The 19,559-nt window shown below is 41.1% G+C and overlaps 3 protein-coding genes across 5 annotated transcripts; all 3 read left to right on the forward strand.

Moving 5' to 3' along the window:
• The first annotated feature begins 37 nt into the window (after positions 1–37).
• Positions 38–9,226, forward strand: hcn3 (hyperpolarization activated cyclic nucleotide-gated potassium channel 3). The gene is made up of 7 exons (XM_085791424.1): positions 38–1,021; positions 3,744–4,173; positions 4,268–4,429; positions 5,941–6,159; positions 6,709–6,855; positions 7,573–7,813; positions 8,308–9,226. The coding sequence occupies exons 1-7, from the start codon at positions 552–554 to the stop codon at positions 8,508–8,510; spliced, it is 1,872 nt and encodes a 623-aa protein (XP_085647550.1). The 5' UTR covers positions 38–551; the 3' UTR covers positions 8,511–9,226.
• Positions 9,227–10,543: 1,317 nt separating this feature from the next.
• On the forward strand, positions 10,544–15,005 carry ndufv1 (NADH:ubiquinone oxidoreductase core subunit V1). Of its 2 annotated transcripts, none has more exons than XM_085791427.1 (11): positions 10,544–10,801; positions 11,618–11,727; positions 11,811–11,893; positions 12,106–12,276; positions 12,399–12,582; positions 12,856–13,045; positions 13,194–13,406; positions 13,653–13,819; positions 13,910–13,991; positions 14,103–14,248; positions 14,749–15,005. In XM_085791427.1, the coding sequence occupies exons 2-11, from the start codon at positions 11,623–11,625 to the stop codon at positions 14,824–14,826; spliced, it is 1,419 nt and encodes a 472-aa protein (XP_085647553.1). In that variant the 5' UTR covers positions 10,544–10,801; positions 11,618–11,622; the 3' UTR covers positions 14,827–15,005. The 2 variants fall into 2 exon arrangements, with proteins under 2 accessions (XP_085647553.1, XP_085647552.1); XM_085791426.1 differs by having other exon boundaries at positions 10,544–10,587.
• A 917-nt stretch (positions 15,006–15,922) lies between these two features.
• Positions 15,923–18,369, forward strand: LOC146978612 (uncharacterized). 2 transcript variants are annotated; one of them, XR_015037100.1, is made up of 5 exons: positions 15,923–16,064; positions 16,215–16,330; positions 16,961–17,104; positions 17,214–17,966; positions 18,097–18,369. XR_015037100.1 is itself a non-coding variant. In XM_085791425.1 (4 exons), the coding sequence occupies exons 1-4, from the start codon at positions 15,953–15,955 to the stop codon at positions 17,898–17,900; spliced, it is 1,059 nt and encodes a 352-aa protein (XP_085647551.1). In that variant the 5' UTR covers positions 15,923–15,952; the 3' UTR covers positions 17,901–18,369. The 2 variants fall into 2 exon arrangements, 1 of the variants encoding a protein (XP_085647551.1); XM_085791425.1 differs by having other exon boundaries at positions 17,214–18,369.
• Positions 18,370–19,559: the final 1,190 nt, after the last annotated feature.

The raw sequence follows: 19,559 nt of genomic DNA on the forward strand, positions 1-19,559 counted from the left end.
GATTATTGAAGGCTACTGAGCCCTCGCTGTCAATTTACGTCCGTCCTCTCATTGTCTAGCCGGACGCGGACACACAGCGCATCTGAAGCTGGACTTGTTTTGTTTTATTTCGGCGGAGTGGAGCGGACTGCACGAGGCTGCCTCCTCAGGGAAGTAGCTACTTTTTTAATGGACGTTGTAACTTTTTCATGGCTTTACATTGTGAGACGTGGAGTTGGAGAAGATAACTTTTTGTAGACAAAGATAGAATCCTTGTGCTTCATGGTATTTTAATCTTCAGTGGTTCCACCTGAAGACATTTTGTCAGGCTTTGTTTTGAAACTTTATTGGAAGTGCAAAGTTTATCTGTTCTTTTGGAGAGTTGTCTATTGTCTTTACTTGGTATTTTATTCTGTAAAGGCAGTCAGCATTAAGGGCAGACATAAACTGGAAAATGGCATCAGCAGTAAACTTTAAGTGAATTGTATCTTTATGTGAAGGCCCCAACAAAAGACCAGAGAGCACTTTTTTTTTTTTTGCTTTGCTTTAAAGTTGAAAGTTAACCAATAACAATGACCAGCACGTCCAGGAGTATGGACATCCAGAAGGGTCTCACCGACAGCCCAGGTCTCAAACCAGAGACCCCCAGGTATCGCAGCTGGAGCGGCCTTCGCTTCTCAAGATGGAAAACTTCTTCCCAGAAGGCAAGCCCCCCTACCACCCCGTCCCCGAAGGCAGAGAAGAAGAGCGAAGTGACCAGGACGCTCTTCTCCCTGGTCCAGACTCACAACGATGACTACACCGCCGACCCCGATGGCCTGCTGGACATCCAAGGGGGGAGTGAAGCTTGTGAAGGTGAAGACGAAGACGAGCCCCCGCAGGACCACTCCACCTACTTCCAGAGGCAGTTTGGCTCCATGCTGCAGCCGGGGGTCAACAAGTTCTCCCTGCGCATGTTTGGCAGTCATAAGGGTGTTGCTGCTGAACAGGCCAGGGTCAAGAGCTTTGGAGTGTGGATCATCCACCCCTACAGTGACTTCAGGTAATGATGAGTTTGGGTTTACTCTTAATCTAAGTGTTTGTGGGATTGACATTATTTCTGCAGGAGATGGACATAAATACAGAACGTGTCAAACTACATGTAACCTTTTCCCAACACAAACTCACTCAGTTTGTCATTGATCTTCCATAAATTGCCCATTGAAAGCAATGTTCATTCAGTCTTTGCCCCGGCTGAAGAGTCTGTGGCTGAGTTCTCCGATCCGATTTTTCCAAGGACAGACTGCAGTGTACAACAGCTGATGTCATGGTTCCTCGCACATGATAAGGCGATGAAGGGATTTGATTAGTGATACAGTATATAGGACAAGATCATCTGGATTAATCATACCACTCCCTTGTGACTCCCTTTCTTCTTGTTCAGCAAGGAGGGGGAGAACTACATTCATTGATTCCAATAATGAAATGATTCAATCTAAAAAAAAGAAAACAATTCTTGCTATCGTTTTGTTTCACTTTTGGAGGATTTAATTGTGTGTTCTGGGGTGGATCAACATCTTAGTAGTGATGACCGAGCTATCCGTCCATGCGCATGTGGTCACTAATGAAAGCCGCCAGCAAATTTAAACAATTTTTAAACATTCAGCCGATGCCAGACAGGGAGGATAAACCCCACGCTGAGGGATTATTGCCCATAAGAATCTCTATAATTCCAATCTTGCTCTATTATGCAATAATAAACAGACAGCTGAGGGGGGATTAACTGAAGGCCTGCTATCCTTAAACCTTATGCTCCATTTCCCCTTTGAAATGAGTGAGTCAGACCAGCACGTTTGAGGTGCTCATCTTTCTTGTGTAGAGGTTAAGGTCAGATAACTAGTCGCCTTTTGTGGTTGGAATCCAGTGAAAGTTAGTTCAATAACTACATTTGTTGATCTATAATAAATCTTTATACAGTGAATTGAATAATAGGAAGTAAGTAGGTTTAGAAAGGGGGAATTGATATGTATGCTATACGATGAGAGCGTCTGGTCCGTGTTTTATCTGCTCTGCTGGGCCACCACAGCACCGCTCCTGTCAAATGTTTATTTTTAGTCAGTATCAATGTATGAAGTATTCAGGTTGTTAAGATAATAACTTGAAGTAACTCACCATGCTTTCACTCGTTCAAATATCACAACAGTACGATGAATGACTGGAGAAACTTTCATGACGATCCTCCAGGAGTAGTTGAGATATTGATTGTGGTGGCTTTTCAATGACAACCTAAAAACATCAGGTAGTGATTTATGTCAACAGCTATTTTGTAATCAGTCTGACACAATTAAAATGCCATTTCCTTGAATATTGGTTCTTAGTTATTTATAACTTTTGCTGCTTTAATAAAGTAATCAGATTCAGTCCTGGATTTAGACTCAATGAAAAATGCTATCGAACAACTATATTTCTATTCCTGTTCCACTAATATCTTGACTAAAAGCTGCAGATATAACAGATTACTCACTCGTACACATACATACAGTGTGTGGACTCACTTCTAAGAAACAGCTGTACTGCCATGCAGAGCCTTTGATGCGGTTATTAGCAGCATGCAACCACTAATCGGTTGCAACATGAGAGGAGATGATAAGTAGTCATGTAAACCAGCGTGGAGACACAGGGCAGGGATGCAAGAGATTGGTGGAGGGATAAACGTGAATGAGAAGGAGGAACTAATCTATCGGTTCCTGTGTCTTTACTCTGACCGCCTAAAGAAGGAGGTTGTTTTCTCACAGGGTTCAGGGTGCGATCGCCGAGCTGTGACGGTAATCAAAAATAGTCTGGTTCATCTTCTGTTACTGTGCCTCTGTAATGAAAAGAGAGACAGGGAGCAAGAGGGAGACTCAATGTGATTGACACTTAATGGAAACAAGCTGTAAGGAAACCCACACCGTGCCCTCATAGTGTATAACAGGACACTGGAGACTTCAGAAAAAATGGGACTTGTATGACGTGAAGCAGACGGCGACGAGTTCAGTGATGTATGGTGCAGACGTCTGGGCTGCGACACTCTGATGTCAGAACAAGTATCACACATCACACATCACAGGCCAGACTTCTCCACTGCTAGTGACCTCTTCTTTTCTACATTGTCTTTATGATAGCACACTGAGCCTTCTAAGGTACACACCATGCATTTTTAATGAGAGGGGTTCTTCCCGTGACACAAGCTGTTATGAGAGAGCAAGGGTCACCACCACACTGTCCGCCTGAACGGATGAGTTTACTTGACCTTGTTCCTTGTTTCAAACACTCCAACTTTTACACCCTATGGAATTATCTTGAAATCTGTATAATGATAAGGACTGAATGCATGTAACTTTTTTTTTTTTTTTTTTACGAGGAGCACAGTGGCCCCTAACTTAAAATCTTAGGAGCACAAGTAAAAAAAATAATATGGGGCATAAATGGTCTTGCAAAGCAAATATTCGCATTTCCTTTTCATTCATGATCCTCACACACATTGGCCTGACACCTGTAATGACAGAGATTCTTTGAGTATTTCACCAGTGTTAAAAAAAAACAGGCAAATTTACTGGTTGCACATGCGCAAGTAGATGAAACATTTACTTGGACTGTCTCAAATTTTAGGAGCAAAATGTCCCTATTTAGAAGCAGTCTGGAGCCCTGATGGCTATTGTCAGGTTTAAATCCACACTCTTTATCAAAATTGAGAACGCAACACAGCAGGAACTTTATTAACTTCAACTTTTTTTTCTGTTCAGGTTTTACTGGGACATTGTGATGCTCACGTTGATGATGAGTAACCTGGTGATTCTACCCTGGGGCATCACCTTCTTCGAGGACCAGAACACCATGCCCTGGATCACCTTCAACGTCCTGTCCGACACTCTCTTCCTCATGGACCTGGTTTTCAACTTCCGCACCGGCATCCTGGGGGAAGACAGCCACGTCATCTTGGACCCCAAGGAGATCCGCACGCAGTACCTCCGCACCTGGTTCGCGGTGGACTTCATCTCCTCCATTCCCGTTGATTACTTTTTCCTGATCGTTGACCTTGAGGCCCGGCACGAGTCGTCTGACGTGTACCGCACCGCACGTGCTCTCCGCATTGTGCGCTTCACAAAGATCCTCAGTCTGCTGCGTCTTCTCCGACTGTCCCGTCTCATCCGCTACATTCACCAGTGGGAAGAGGTAAAGAAAAGGGAGGGAGAGCATTTATCTGGAAATATTATGTCATCTACTGTATAAATGTACATGTGAGAAATCCAATCTTCCTCTCTGACAGATTTTCCATATGACCTATGACCTGGCCAGTGCAGTGGTGCGTATAGTCAACTTGATTGGCATGATGCTGCTGTTGTGTCACTGGGATGGCTGCTTGACCTTTATGGTGCCAATGCTGCAGGACTTTCCTGCAGACTGCTGGGTATCCAAAAATAATATGGTGGTGAGTCCAGGTCACTGAAAATATAGTCAAGTATATAGAAATGTTATAATTAAAGGAATTGTTTGTGAAGATACAATTGTGAACTGCCTGTTGAATCTGAAGCTACAGATGCTTATCAGTCACGTGACGTTCTTGTTGTGAGCGCCATCTTGGGTACCAACTGGGGACCTAGGCACAGCTATGATCATTAGACTGTATGGGCTTTGATGAAGGATGTCTTGGTCTTTATTGCTCCATAACCACAGACTAACTCTACATTATCCCGCTTATTAGACGGCTTATGAGTGAAATTATTAATTTCAGATGTAATGTTGATCAAAATACGACTTTTATCGATTTATTTAGCGAATCTGCAAGTCCAGTCACTTCTCTGCTGGTTTCCTCACCTATTGCCATAATCCCTATAGTCATAGCAGTAGGTTCATTACCTTTAATTGCGACAATTGCAAGATGTTTTTAGATCTGACCTTTCCACGTTTCCCTCATCCAACTCATCAAATACACAATCCAACAACTCCAAAACACTCTCTCGTGGACAAGTTGTGACCTGCACATTCGCCCCGCTATAAAATAAGAGAGAGAGAGCGTTTTGGAGTTGTTGGATCATGTATTTAGTTTGATGAAGGAAAGGCGAAAATACCGCACGCTGTGCAGAGCTCACATCTGCCCTGCCGATCTAAAAACAGATGCACCGACAATTAAAGGTAATGAACCTACTCCTAAAACTATAGGGATTATGGCAATAAGCAAATATCCCTTTAATCTTATCATTTAAAGCAGATATCATCGGCACGGCCGTTTCGGCTAATGCTGTGTTCAAGGCAGGCTTTTGAAACCGTAAGTTACAGCTTCAAGTCACAACTACGACTTGGTAGCGTTCCAGGTAACCCGTAGCTCGTGTTTTTACCGTCCTGTTGTCTGTGAAAGTTCCCTATAACGGCCACTCGTAACTTCCGACCCGTGAACTCGTACCAGATCGAACTGGTATGACTTCACAGGAAGGAAAAACACAAAGTACGAGTTTCCTTGAACGCACCATGAGTTAGCAGCCCCCGCCCTTGTCAGGCATCAATTGGTCCTCGTGCTACGTCACCACATTCACGCGCATCCCTTGGCTGCACACACAGCCCTTCATGCCGTTCTCTCCCCTCATTGGATAACACTTGTATCCCACAAGGAAAATTTTCTCCTCGGGTTACAGCAGAGCAGAGTGACGGAGAGACTCGTGTTTAGGCTGAAATACTTCATGTAAGTGATTGCTGACGGAAAATAGGACTATTTAGGACTTACATTAACAAAAACATTCCACTGATATCTGCTTTAACTCTCAGGAAGAAAAGTGAATTTAGCTCCAAAAATGTCAGACTGCAACTGCAACTGCACCGACTTAAGACTTTGTTTATTTCCCTTTCTAATGATAACAAATCTATCATAATTCCAAGAAACTTAAAGGAAATTATTCTCTGAAGTCATGTATATTTTCAGTGTTGTCTTGTCCGTGTCCTTTTCAGAATGCTACATGGCACATACAGTACTCTTACGCCCTGTTTATGGCCATGAGTCACATGTTGTGTATAGGATACGGTGCCAACCCTCCAGAGGGCTTCAGTGACGTCTGGCTCACCATGGTCAGTATGGTTGTGGGGGCCACCTGCTACGCCATGTTCCTCGGCCACGCCACTACGCTGGTGCAGTCCTTGGACGCGTCACATCGGCAGTATCAGGAGAAGGTAAAGAAGTTTAACAAGCTCAAACCTCTTGACCCACAGCATCAGTTCTTTATGTGGATGATACGTCTCAACTTCCTCACGTGGATGCTAATGTGATTCTGGCTTTGAGGTATAATATATTACAACCATGTTTTATATCACAGGCTTGCTTAGTTGTCTGCATTTTATTCGTGGAAATTGCGCCAAATGCCTAGAGAATATGTGTATTATCTAATGGATTTTGTGGCCCTGCTGTGACCCTTTCTGGGGGATTTTCACAAGATAAAGCAGAGCGGATGATAGACCAGTGGCGGCACCTTTGGTTTGGATCACTGTTTGCTAATGCCCATTACAAATGAGTTTGTAATCCACTTAAAACTGGGAAAAAGCCTGCGAAACAAATAGAATGAATGCGTAATTATTGTGCGTATAAGGAGTAATTCAGATGGTACACATGGTACAAAATATGACTAATTGTGACATTTGACATTTGTCCCGTTTAATTTCCGTTGTATCCTCATGTAAGTCAAATCCCCATGTGTTTTGTACATGTGTGTTTTTTTTTTTTAGTATAAGCAAGTGGAGCAGTACATGTCGTTCCATAAACTGCCAGCAGATGTAAGACAGAGGATCCATGATTATTACGAGCAGCGATTCCAGGGCAAGATGTTTGACGAGGACAGCATCCTCGGAGAGCTGAGTGATCCGCTCAAGGAGGTGTGTTAATTAACACTTCGAGTTCTCTTCGTGTTCCTTCCTTTGTCTCTGTTTCTATCTTATTTACACCTGCCTGCTTAAATGTAGGTCTGGTCAGTAAGGTTAAAATACTTATAGGCCTGATTTTTTTTTTTTTTTTACAAAGGTGAGTGGTAGAAAATTACAAATATTTCCATTTAATTTTCTGCAGTTTTTCATGCAGAAATTCCCTACTATTTACGTTTTTTTTTCTGCATTTTTGCCTCTATTAGATAGGACAGTGGAGGTATGACAGGACAATGACAATGAAAGACAATGGGGGGAACAGACACACAATAAATGATCCTCACCAGCCCATGTGGGATGTTTTCTCTAACCTCTCACCCACCAGAACCGACCCCAAATTGTTCCACATTTTCAGCAAGTTTGAGTTGATGTGAGAATCCACTGCCTTTCCTTGTCATATTCAATCATAAGCTGAATCTTACTCTGCCAAAACTAAACATTTCATACTGTCACCTTTGATTTTGGCAGTTGTGATGACCATTTTTCACTATTTTTCTTACAGACTAAATGACACATAAAAAACCCCAGCAAAAATGATAACAAAAGTGACTGTTTGTTGCAGTCTTAGTCTTAGTTTTGACCAAACCTCCAAACAATCCTAGTTGTTGTAATGTCTCTTTAACGTTTACTAAATGTTTTCTCTCCTCTCCTCTCCTTCTCCCCACCATGCAGGAGATAGTCAGCTATAACTGCCGTGGGCTCGTAGCCAACATGCCACTGTTTGCCAACACTGACCCTCATTTTGTGACAGTGATCCTGACCAAGTTGCGTTTCGAAGTCTTCCAACCCGCAGACCTGATCATACGAGAAGGAACTCTGGGTCGGAAAATGTACTTCATCCAGCACGGCACCGTCACTGTGATCCCACGCGGCAGTAGGGAGATTCAACTCAGCGATGGCGCCTATTTTGGGGGTAAATCACATGTCACTCACTTCAACCTTCAGACAGCTCCCCATCAAATCTATAAGAGGCTCTGTGGTGCTGCTTCCGCCTGTTAAAGCTGCCTCTGACCCCCTTTTCACTTCACTGCAGCTGCTAGTGTCCCAAATGTATTACTCAACTTTAATTTCTTGTATTATGCATAATGCTTTATATGTAAGGCTTTAAATTCTGATTATTTCCTTAATCTGGTTGTAACTTTTTTTCAGTTAATCAGTTAATTAAATGCTTGTTCCATCTAGAAATGTTAGAAAATAGGCTATTATATTGAAAACAAAGTAACATGACAGCCAAAAATGTCTGTACATTCTTGATAGACTAGCATTTCAATTAATAGCAAATTTAAATATTGGAATTATCAAAGTAGTTAATTTTTGCTTTAAAGATAAACAATTAAGCAACTAAAGAGTTATGGCTTACTGTGCATGGATTAAATGGTGAAACTGACTTCCTCGGTCTGATTTCAGAGATCTGCCTGCTGACCCAGGGCCGACGCACAGCCACAGTGAGGGCAGACACCTACTGTCGTCTCTACTCCCTGAGCGTGGACAGTTTCAACGAGGTGCTGGAGGAGCATCCTCTGATGAGGCGGGCGTTTGAGAGCGTAGCTGTGGACCGCCTGGGACGGGTCGCTCGCAGACCCAGTTACATACCTCCTCCAACAGAGTGACGTCTTGAGCACCAACAGAGAGAGAGAGAGAGAGACTGGTGGAAAAAATGGATTTGTCACACTTTGACTGAACTTGACCAAAAAGAAGAACAAAGACAGAAACAAAGAAATGTGAATTTTATAGATTGTTGTTGACTTTAATGCTCAGTGGTGGACAACTGGATGAAGACCCTCGGTTTTATTTATTAACATATTTTTTTCTGCACTTTTTTTGAAAATACTTTACCTTAGGTTAATTAATATTATTACAGATATCAAATGAATCTGCAGATCATTTTGGGTCAGATATTTTTGACATATTATTTTAGATCCTTTATATTATTTACAAACTGTATGAACATTGAAAAGAAAATAATCTTCAGTTTTCATCTTTTGGTGTCATGTGCAACCAACTCTGGCTTCTCTGAATGTAAATACTGCTTTAAGAATAATTTTTTTCAGTTGCCTGTGTGTTTTCTGAGAATGAAGCTTCATTATCCCTCACATCAGTCATACATACAGCGTGATGGAGGCACACAGCACAGCAGCACCAGCTGGACAATATCACCGGGCGTTATGTAGCTCTGATTCTAATGATCCCTCAGGCCTGCAGGTTGCATCAAGTGAGGGTTAATACCAATGTCCACTGTGGATAAGCTGCTGTGATGTAATAGCTCTAATACAGAGACACTTATACATCACTGTATAAATTTACTACATATAATGACGACGCCACGAGAAGGCGTTTATTGCATAATATTGCAAAGGTCATGTGAAAACCTTTGCATCTCTGCTTTAAAGTTAGCCTCACTTTACTTATCCATCTGTTTTCATTTGTGCATAGACTAAATCAGATGCTGATTTACAAACTACAATCGAATTTCTACAACAACAACAAAAAAATACACCTATATATATTGATTGAATGAGGCATTTGAAATGGTTACTGGTTCACTATTGGAGACCAACAGAAAGATAAATATTACTGACCTTTTTCATGGCAGGTATTTTGACTCTGCACATAACTGTAATTAAAGAGATTAATTGCACCTGTGCTTGCTCTATGACAAAAAAAAGTCTTGACTGTAAATAAGATTTTATTCTAAGATCCATCATACAGTGGAGAAAATAATATTTGATCCCCTGCTTATTTTTTAAGTTTGCTCCCCAACATAGGAAATGGACAGTCTATAGTTTTTATTGTCAGATTATTTTAACACAAAGAGATCAAATATCAACAAAGAATCCAGAAATAATATCATCATATTAAGGTTATAAATTAATTTTCATTTGATCAAGTGAAATAAGGGCAAAAATCACAAAGAGCTTGATGACCTCATCACCTAACAGTATACCTACTATTCATCGATCACTCTATCAACACATAATACCACTTAAAACCTAAGGTTTACAGAAACACAGTGTAAGAAGTAATTAACACATTAATTTGTCATGCTAATGTAAATGTTTCTAAACTTGAACACTACTTATTTATGTATTGTTTATTTGAACAGGGACAGTGCACACTCTCAGCCTCAAGCTAATTTCTTAGGTCCCTCAGCAGGAAACAGAAAACATATCTGCTAAGACAAACAGAAAACAACATTGCATTGCTACAGAAATGCAGTTCCACATGATTAAACATAACTGTGACAATACAATTACAGTGATAAGACAATAATAACAAGAAGATTACACTACATTAAAAGTCCAGGGTTTGTCCAGGTATAAATCTATCTGCATTCAATTATTATTTAATGCATTAATCATTAGAATCACACTGTAGGCAAATATTGGAATACATTGATCACACACACACACACACACACACACACACACACACACACACACACACACACACACACACACACACACACACACACACACACACACACACACACACACATTTTAGTTATGAAATAAATATTTTCTTTAAAGCAGAGGGGGCGGTTCACAGTCATGTTGTGCAACCACTAGTATTTTAAATAACCCTCCTCTCTTCTTCCTCCTCCTCCTCGTTGTGTTGTTGGTGTCTGCGTCCGGGCCGCGTGCGCGTCTACTTCCGGTCGATATTTCATAAACTCTGGACGTAGAAAAGGTAAACCGGGAACGGGTCCGTTTGCTGACTTTTTATCAAACCTTTCGTCTTGTCATTGTTTTTATTGCAAGAGCTGATATAAGCCCGTTGATCTCTGTGTGAGATGTGCATGTTCCGCTGTGAATCCGCCGCGTTTATGTTGACATTACAAGGTTAACCGTTAGCTAACTCGGCTAGGCTAGGCTAGGCTAGCAGTGGCTAACTGAGCATGGAGGTCAGTGTGTACTCTTCTCACTGCGCCTAAACCACATAAAGAAGCTCAAATATATCTGTAGCCATTAAGTTGATTTGTAAGTGTTTTTTTGATCTGAAATGTTACAGCTGCATGAGTATTGGGGTTTATTGAACATCGCACGCACTCGACTTTGTTAGCTAACCCCAAACCTCTCTCATAACAACATCACAGCTGAAGTTACACAAGGCTCCTGTCAAAGCTTTTTCACTCATTTAACTCCTAATAGAGATATCTATTTTGTCTGATGATCACCACCTAATGTGAGAGGGTTAATTTGGTGCTCGTTGCCTTCTATTGAGTTGTCATGATGCAAAAGAAAGTGACATTGCAAAAGCAGAACTTGAGTTTTGGGTTGTTGGTTTTCCAGTTTCTGATTTTGCTTTCCTGAAGATTGTTAATGTGAGAAAAGCTCTTTGGGATCACTGATCAAAAGATTTACGATTTTTTTTAAAGGAAACATTATGCCACGATCCCCGTTGTAAAGCTTATTCCTTCTGCTGTTAAATACTTTATTTATTATGTCACATTTGACAGCCACACAACCACTGTTCCTGAGTGACAACTAATCATTTATTATAGAAGCTGATGTGCTATCATATAACATTGTTATGCTGTGATATCCCACAGTTAATCAGTGTTACATGATAAATCATGTGCATTAGCATGTTTGCACCTGCAGTCCTTCCTGCCTGGGCTGTAAACATGAAAAGGGAAAAGTATCTCACTGTGTGTTAGCTAATCTGAATTGCATGGCCCCATTTCATCTTTTGACTGTGCTGTCTGTCCGCCCTGCAGGAAGGATGCTGTCCCTGTCTCGGGCTGTAGTGAGCGGGGTGGTACGAGCCCCAGCTGCTATCAGTCAAGGCGGGGTGACTGCCATTACCCGATTTAACAGCACAGCTCAGGTAATTTATTTGAAACTGACATAAATTAACTGCATGGTTGCTTTTAATGTCATTTACATTTTTCCTTTGCTTTTTTTTCCCAGAGTGCTCCCAAGAAAACAACGTACGGACCTTTGGCAGATGAGGACAGAATATTCACAAATCTTTACGGCCGTCATGACTGGAGGTAACACCATGGATATTATTTTTGTGTGCTCTGTAATATCTTAAAAATAATATGCATATTGCTTTATTTAAGGCTTTGTTTCTTATAATAACAAACAGAGCTGTAGAAGTAAAGGACAAAATCCAGTTATGCATGTTCTGACCAGGATCTTTGTCTGCAACTTTATCAATAAAACACAGCTGTGTCCTCACCTATTCATATTTATACTTCAGGCTGAAGGGAGCTTTGAAGCGTGGTGACTGGTACAAAACCAAGGAGATCCTTCTCAAGGGAGTCGACTGGATCATCAATGAGATCAAGGTCTCCGGTCTGCGTGGCAGAGGCGGTGCTGGTTTCCCTACTGGCATGAAGTGGAGCTTCATGAACAAGCCCAGTGATGGCAGGTCAGTGGGGAGACTGACAGAAGCACCTACACGTCCTCTGTTCAGTTTGGACCTCCAATACAGTGGCTGGCTACTCTTGGGGGAATTATCCAATGACACTCACTTCTTATCTCTTTCCTCAGGCCGAAGTATCTGGTGGTGAATGCAGATGAGGGCGAGCCTGGCACCTGTAAGGACCGGGAGATCATGAGGAACGACCCCCACAAGCTGGTGGAGGGCTGTCTGGTGGCTGGACGGGCCATGGGGGCACGTGCTGCTTACATCTATATCAGAGGAGAGTTTTATAATGAGTCATCAAACCTGCAGGTAAGAATGGAGTAAAAATTACTTTGCATATTTTACTCGATATATTTGTCATAGATTACCAATCAGTTTTTGGACAAAGACGTTAAAAATATCACCCTTGTGTTTTACACTATTCCAAATTTCTAAATACACTCCGTTGAATTTTTAAATAGAAAGCGTGAGGGCACAGTCGTTGCCTTTATCACAAAAATTGGAACATAATTCAGTACATTTCATTCTTATTTGAATATAAGATTTCTAATAAGTATTTCATTTTCAATATCTGTCCCTCAGGTTGCTATCAATGAGGCCTATGCTGCTGGGCTGATTGGAAGGGACGCATGTGGCTCGGGTTATGACTTTGATGTGTTTGTGATGCGTGGCGCCGGGGCATATATCTGTGGAGAGGAGACCGCTCTTATCGAGTCCCTGGAGGGAAAGCAGGGGAAGCCCCGCCTGAAGCCCCCGTTTCCTGCTGATGTTGGTGAGTTCAGTCGACAGTCAGGAGTGGAAAATATATCGTATTCACCTATATTCACCTATATTCACCTATATAGCATTTTCTCATTTGCAGTATTTACTGAAATCCATCAGTAATTACAGTGTGCTTTATTTTTCCTCCTATTTTGCAGGTGTGTTTGGTTGCCCGACAACTGTTGCCAATGTGGAGACTGTATCCGTGGCACCCAGCATCTGTCGCCGTGGAGGCACATGGTTTCTGGGCTTTGGCAGAGAGAGAAACTCTGGCACAAAGCTCTTCAACATCTCTGGCCATGTTAACACCCCCTGCACCGTTGAGGAGGAGATGTCGATCCCTCTGAAAGACCTCATCGAGAGGCATGCAGGTACAGGATGACAATATTGCAGTGATCCTACTCGACTTAAATTGACTAAACTGAAACTAACTAACTTAAAATTTGTGAATAGAGTGTTTCTTTAACATGTTTTATCATTATTTTTTAATTATTTGCAATAAATTGAAAATGTGAAACCAGGGCAAAGGGTCACGTATGCACATTGTTTTTCTATCTGCATGTGTTTCCTGTTGTTTCCTGTTTTTTACTTAATCAAATCAAACATCTGTCCTGTAGGTGGAGTGCGTGGTGGGTGGGACAACCTGCTCTGTGTAATCCCTGGTGGCTCCTCAACACCCCTCATCCCCAAAAGTGTGTGTGAAGACGTGCTGATGGACTTTGACGGTCTCATTCAAGCTCAGACTGGCCTGGGCACAGCTGCTCTTATTGTCATGGACAAATCTGTAAGTTTGTCCCCCTCTGCAGTGTAACTCATCATGCATGTAGAAATTGGAAAACATCTGTTACATCGGTGGACACATTGTTTTTTGCAGACTGACGTTATTAGAGCCATTGCACGCCTGATTGAGTTCTACAAACATGAGAGCTGCGGCCAGTGCACACCATGCAGAGAAGGTAAGGGCTGCTTCGGTGTCACTTTATATGTGGTACGTGTTAACCTTGGTGTGGTCTGTGTCAGGGTTTTTCAATGTCCGTTTTTTTTCTCATTTTCCTTTTTTTCTGTAGGAGTGGACTGGATGAACAACATGATGTGGCGTTTTGTGCGTGGTGACGCAAAGGCAGCAGAGATCGACATGATCTGGGAGATCAGTAAGCAGATTGAGGGACACACTATCTGTGCCCTGGGAGACGGTGCAGCATGGCCAGTGCAGGTAACCACATTTACTCTCATCATGTTTTTGCATTACAGGCAAGGTTTGTGATGCTTATTGCTCATTGAATTATCCCGAGATGCATTCAATGTTTTGATTAGAGACCTTTCTACTGCAGATAGTATACTTAAAGGACATTTGTACCTCATGCAACCCCATTTCAAAAAAGCTGAACTATCCCTTTTAAGATTACCATAGAATTTTAACAGCACGTCTCCAGCCAAGTGACAAAAACTAAATATCATTTCATGAAGTTTTATGTTTCATGAAGGAGAGATATATTACTTGCTGTTGTATTGAACTGCATTAGATTATATGAGTTGTAAATCTGCAGTGTAAACACAGAACTGCGAACCATTACCGCAAAGAAATGTAGCCGAGGTCCTTTATGCCATGTTTATTCAGGGATTAACACCTCCACTGCCTTTTTGTCAGGAAAAAAATTTTGTTAATTAAATCTGGATTAATTTCTCTTCGTGTTCTCCTTTCTGTGTCCACAGGGACTGATCAGGCACTTCAGGCCTGTAATGGAAAGCCGAATTGCTGAATTCCAGCAGCAGCAGCAGGCCAGGGCTTAAATGGCTCCTTGAACTCCTCAAACTCCTTCTTCTGCCTCACATGACCTTAACCCCATGCCTGTGTCACTGACAAATTATTTAAAAAAAGATTATGTGCCGTCTTATCACCTCATCATCAAGTTTTTTCATTGATGTGTCTGCCTTGTCCGGTTTACCAATAAAGTTCTATGAACCATAAAGTGAATGTTTTTCATGTGTATTCATTTGCTGGGTTGTATGTGTAGAGTAAAATGGAAAGGCATTATATAGCAGTCATATTTTGTTTTTTTAAAATTGGTAGTTTTCAATTTAAAATCATTTTATTATTCAATATACAGTACCATAGGTGGCACATATTATGGCCACGGATAACATGGATATAAATCATTCATAAAATAAGCGTTTGTTTCCTCTAGAGGAGACAGTCATGGTGTGGTGATGACACAAAGAATGGGTTCACCCAGAGCCACCATGTAAAATAGTATCTATTTTGGTCTTCAGATAAGACAATGCAGTGGTGGTGCGTGGTCCCAGACAAAGCTGAGCTCTCATAATCTCGCGATAACTCCATCGCTTGCCCCGGTCACGTGATGTGGGCAGGCCGTTCTCCGCGGCTTCATTTCAGCGGAGGAGTCGAGCGGTAAGAAATGGTTCCCTCCTTTGAATTGTTTACAAAAACTTGAATCAAATTTACTCTCGATTCCTTGCACGGACTGAGTCACGAAGCACACAGATGAAACACCGAAGGAAGCACGAGCGAATTAAAAATAAATAAAAAACACATGAGCACGATCACTTCGCTTGTAGTTGCAGCTGTGCATGTCGACCAGCGGGTCCTGCATCCATCCTTCTGTCAGCTAGCTGCAGGCCTAACGTCACCTGTTTTGTTTTTATTTCATTATTTGCATGCATGAAGTATATTAAGTCACGATATGTTTTATTATTTAGCCTAAACATGCTGACACTTTATAGACTGGTTAATCTGACATTGCTCTGTTGTCGGTTCAGCTATTAATGCGTGGGTGAAGCTTGGTCAGTGTGTACATAGCCTACATATTTACATATTATATCTATGCATGTGTATACAACAACAGTGTGCTCCTGTGTTACAGCTCCATGCGGCTGGGTAGTGCGTGGAAGCATCAGCATGGAAATGTTAAAGATAGAGCAGGTCATTGTTGGGAGTGAGATGAAATCCACCTCAGCGGAGATCAAGTCTGAACCTGTGGTTACACCTCTGGTTACACCTCTGCAGGCCTGTAAGATGTCATATACTATACAGTTCATAAATGATATGATGCTGGGAACTTAACAGTAGAAGCCCCTTGATATACTGCAGTTATGTGATCTATTCCCATCACTTAGTCTGAGCCAGTCATCTAGCCACCTGTCATCTCCCTGTGATCCAGATCAGCATGAGAGTCTGCAGTGTTTCCAGTGCTTCATCACCTTCTCCGACCCCAGAGCTAAGGAGAGGCACATGAGGAAGAGTCATCGAGACCAGTACAAGAAGCATCTGCAGCAGGTAGGGCAAAGCCTCAGTTCATGTGAGGTTACTTGTGATTATTAGGGCCACAATTAGAGATGTGAACATTTATAATAATATGGTTTGTGGGAATGGGTAGACTATTTTCCATAAAGCAAATTCATGGTTTTAGTAACTTTAGTAACTTTTTGTTTTGATCCTATAAAGATTAGTCAAAGTTTGGAGTTATAACTGAGACATATAATGTACTGTATGGGATATTTTACATGTGGAAAACATGTCAGTACTTACTGTTATTATCTATCTATCTATCTATCTATCTATCTATCTATCTATCTATCTATCTATCTATCTATCTATCTATCTATCTATTGAAGATGTTTCACGAGTGCAAATCCTTTTCTGAATTACTAAAATAAAAGGCTTTTCTCATCTGCAGTTTTCTGTGAGAATATCTGCAATGTATCTGTCAGGCTCAAGTATGGATAAACATTTTGCACATAATTTAGTTTTTCACACATAATATCATTTTTTTTCTCATCTTTTTTTGAGAATGGAGGTGTGATTTGATTTGACTTTGAGGGGGAAAAAGCACTTACTTTTCAACAAAAGAACAAACATCTTCTTGAGTCTGTATTTCACACAGTTCCTACTCATTATTTTTTGCAGATGAATACAGTCTTTACTTGTTATAAGTGTGACAAGAGCTACACTGTGTCTGAGGAGCTCACTGAGCACCAGGCCTCCCACAACACAGAGGAGAAGCCCTTCCACTGCCCTTACTGTCGGAAAAGCTTCCAGACCTTCACTGAGGTGAGGACACAGCGGGCTGCATGCGGAAAGCCTGTCTTGTATAGATTGGTTTAAAAATGCTAAAACAGTTGCTCTCTGTCTTTACTGAGTGTGTCATGTCTCACTGCAGCTGACCAAACACAGACGGAAGAAGTGCATAGAGCGGCGGTGTCCCTGTAGGGACTGCGGTGCCTTGTTCCCCAGTCCTTCACGACTTCGCAGCCATCGCATCACTGTGCACCCGAACCGACCTATAGTGGCCGATGACGTCAACACCTACCAGTGTTGCAAATGTGGTCACGGGTTCAAGACAGAAGAGGAGCTGCTGCAGCACCAGGAGAAGTTTGCTGCTGATCTAAACTGTGGCATTAAGCTGCCAGGAAAAAAACGTGGCAGGAAACCCAAGAAGCCAGCTGAGGGAGAAATATCTGACGGCAAGAAGACTGAACATCAAGAAGAATTAGTGAGATGCAAAGCATACGATGGCTCTCCTATAGAGGGAAGCCCCTCCACCGAGCTGCAACCAGAGCTTAAGATCCCTTGTCCTGAAGGGAATTGTGACCTCATATTCCCGTCTGTCGAAGCCCTGCGGGCACACAAGAGGGAGGCGCATATGCTTCTCCCTAGCGCAGGTCACACATGTACAGAGTGTGATGAGAGCTTCTCCCGGGCCGATCAGCTCAGAGCGCACATCTCCAAGTGTCACCGCTTTGGATACACCTGCCCTACCTGTGGAAAGATCTTTGTACGGGAGAGTGTCCTAAAAGTCCACCGGAACATCCACATTAAAGAAGAGGACGTAGAAGAAAAAAGATAATATATGGGAAAAAGACTGAAACTTCATCCTCCCAAATGATTGTCAGAGCATTTCTTATCATATTCTGTTTAGTGAAGGACGAAAATTTAAATGTGGATGTTTGTTTTAAGGTGACAGTTTTAGAAGCCAGGTGATGCAACACAATTGAATTAAGGAGGTTATTTCTGGAACGTTGGTTTTGCATTGCTTTTAGAAGGACAACCCACACTTGTGAATACATTTCTGTACATAGTTATGATTTATGTCCACTTCCACTGAAATTGTGTCATAAGGCCCTCTTTGCTGCCCATATTACCTCTGTTGTACCTGAAGTGTTTTATACTCACTGTAGAGCAACTATCTTATTCTCCCTCGCGTCTGGGAGTGTTTTGTATTTAACTGTATTGTTTTATTTTCAGATAAAGTCTTAAAGGTGACAATTATGGGGAGAATTTACAGTGAATCCTAAACAAAATTAAATCCAAAATCTATCTGAACCAGTGTATAGGATTCTGTATTATGACACATGAAATAATGATCTTATTTTTCTTCCGAAAAGTAAATGATTGTTGCATTAAACAATATTTAAATCTCTGCTGTATTTTTGTTTGTCATGTTAATACATGTTACTTAGTTTTTCTCCATTTTGAGTTTAACCTATATAAATTCTGAGCTATATTCAAGTATATTCAAATGTTTTTAACCCTAAGAAGTTGATAACAAATTTCACTAAAAATGTAACCTATTGGCAATACTGACATTATTGACAGCAATGATTATCAGTGATTATTGTTGTTAATATCCAAACAAACTTGTAAACTTTTATTTGTATGTTTAACTGCTGCTCAGAGAAAAATAATTAGTTAAGCAATTGTGTGACACAAAGATTTTTAAAAATCTGTTTTTTATTTATGGTATATTCATTGGAAGTTTTTTTTTTTTTTTTTTTACACACACATATATACATAACATATACATATACATTCAATTTGCCCAGAAAAGAACGATGAGCGGATAAATGAGAATATCCATAGACATACATAATAAAAGAAGGGGAAAACAACAACAACACCAAGCCCCATAAGGAAGAATAACAACAGCACATAAATAAAATAAAGTAAAATAATATGAGAGATAAGAGATTATATAATATATATTAATATAAGAGATAAGTCAAAGCACATTTCAGGGCAGTTAGATGAGGATGTTCACAGTCATAGGCCAGTAGATGTAGATAAGAGATGTGAGATGTACAGTAAACATTACAAAGTGTCTGGAGGTTGTAAGTAAAGGTCCTCTGCATGTAGAAGGAACGGACTAATTAGCGTTAAATTAAGAGCCGGCCCAAGGCATAAGCAAACTAAGCACCTGCTGGGGGCCCCGTGACTATTGGGGGCCGCCAAAAGGCAAGAAACTTAGAGAAACACTGCGTAATTACCAACATATTAAATTATTGTTGCATTTCAAATTGTTGTTGCAGTATATTTAAAACCAAAAATTTCAAAAAGCAGATTATGTGTTTACAATAAATGCATTGTCTGTTGGATTATTTTGTTACTTTTAGTCGGCCTAGGTGACATTCAGTATCCCAGTACTATATCAATTTGAAGATTAAATGTAAATCAACCCCAGGCTGCACTTTTAGCTGAATTTGGTGCCATTTCAGAATAAAAACCATAG

Source organism: Trachurus japonicus, chromosome 11 (genome assembly GCF_045865225.1).
Source record: "Trachurus japonicus isolate A0001 chromosome 11, Traja_1.0".
NCBI lineage: Eukaryota > Metazoa > Chordata > Actinopteri > Carangiformes > Carangidae > Trachurus > Trachurus japonicus.

Coding starts and splice junctions, on each gene's coding strand:
- ndufv1 (XM_085791427.1), top strand. CDS start 11,623: ATGCTGTCCCTGTCTCGGGCTGTAGTGAGCGGGGTGGTACGAGCCCCA. Junction 11,894..12,105: donor TACGGCCGTCATGACTGGAG/GTAACACCATGG, acceptor TTTATACTTCAG/GCTGAAGGGAGCTTTGAAGC. Junction 12,583..12,855: donor ATGAGTCATCAAACCTGCAG/GTAAGAATGGAG, acceptor TCTGTCCCTCAG/GTTGCTATCAATGAGGCCTA.
- LOC146978612 (XM_085791425.1), top strand. CDS start 15,953: ATGGAAATGTTAAAGATAGAGCAGGTCATTGTTGGGAGTGAGATGAAA. Junction 16,065..16,214: donor GGTTACACCTCTGCAGGCCT/GTAAGATGTCAT, acceptor CCTGTGATCCAG/ATCAGCATGAGAGTCTGCAG. Junction 16,331..16,960: donor ACAAGAAGCATCTGCAGCAG/GTAGGGCAAAGC, acceptor TATTTTTTGCAG/ATGAATACAGTCTTTACTTG.
- hcn3 (XM_085791424.1), top strand. CDS start 552: ATGACCAGCACGTCCAGGAGTATGGACATCCAGAAGGGTCTCACCGAC. Junction 6,160..6,708: donor ATCGGCAGTATCAGGAGAAG/GTAAAGAAGTTT, acceptor TTTTTTTTTTAG/TATAAGCAAGTGGAGCAGTA. Junction 6,856..7,572: donor TGAGTGATCCGCTCAAGGAG/GTGTGTTAATTA, acceptor CCCACCATGCAG/GAGATAGTCAGCTATAACTG.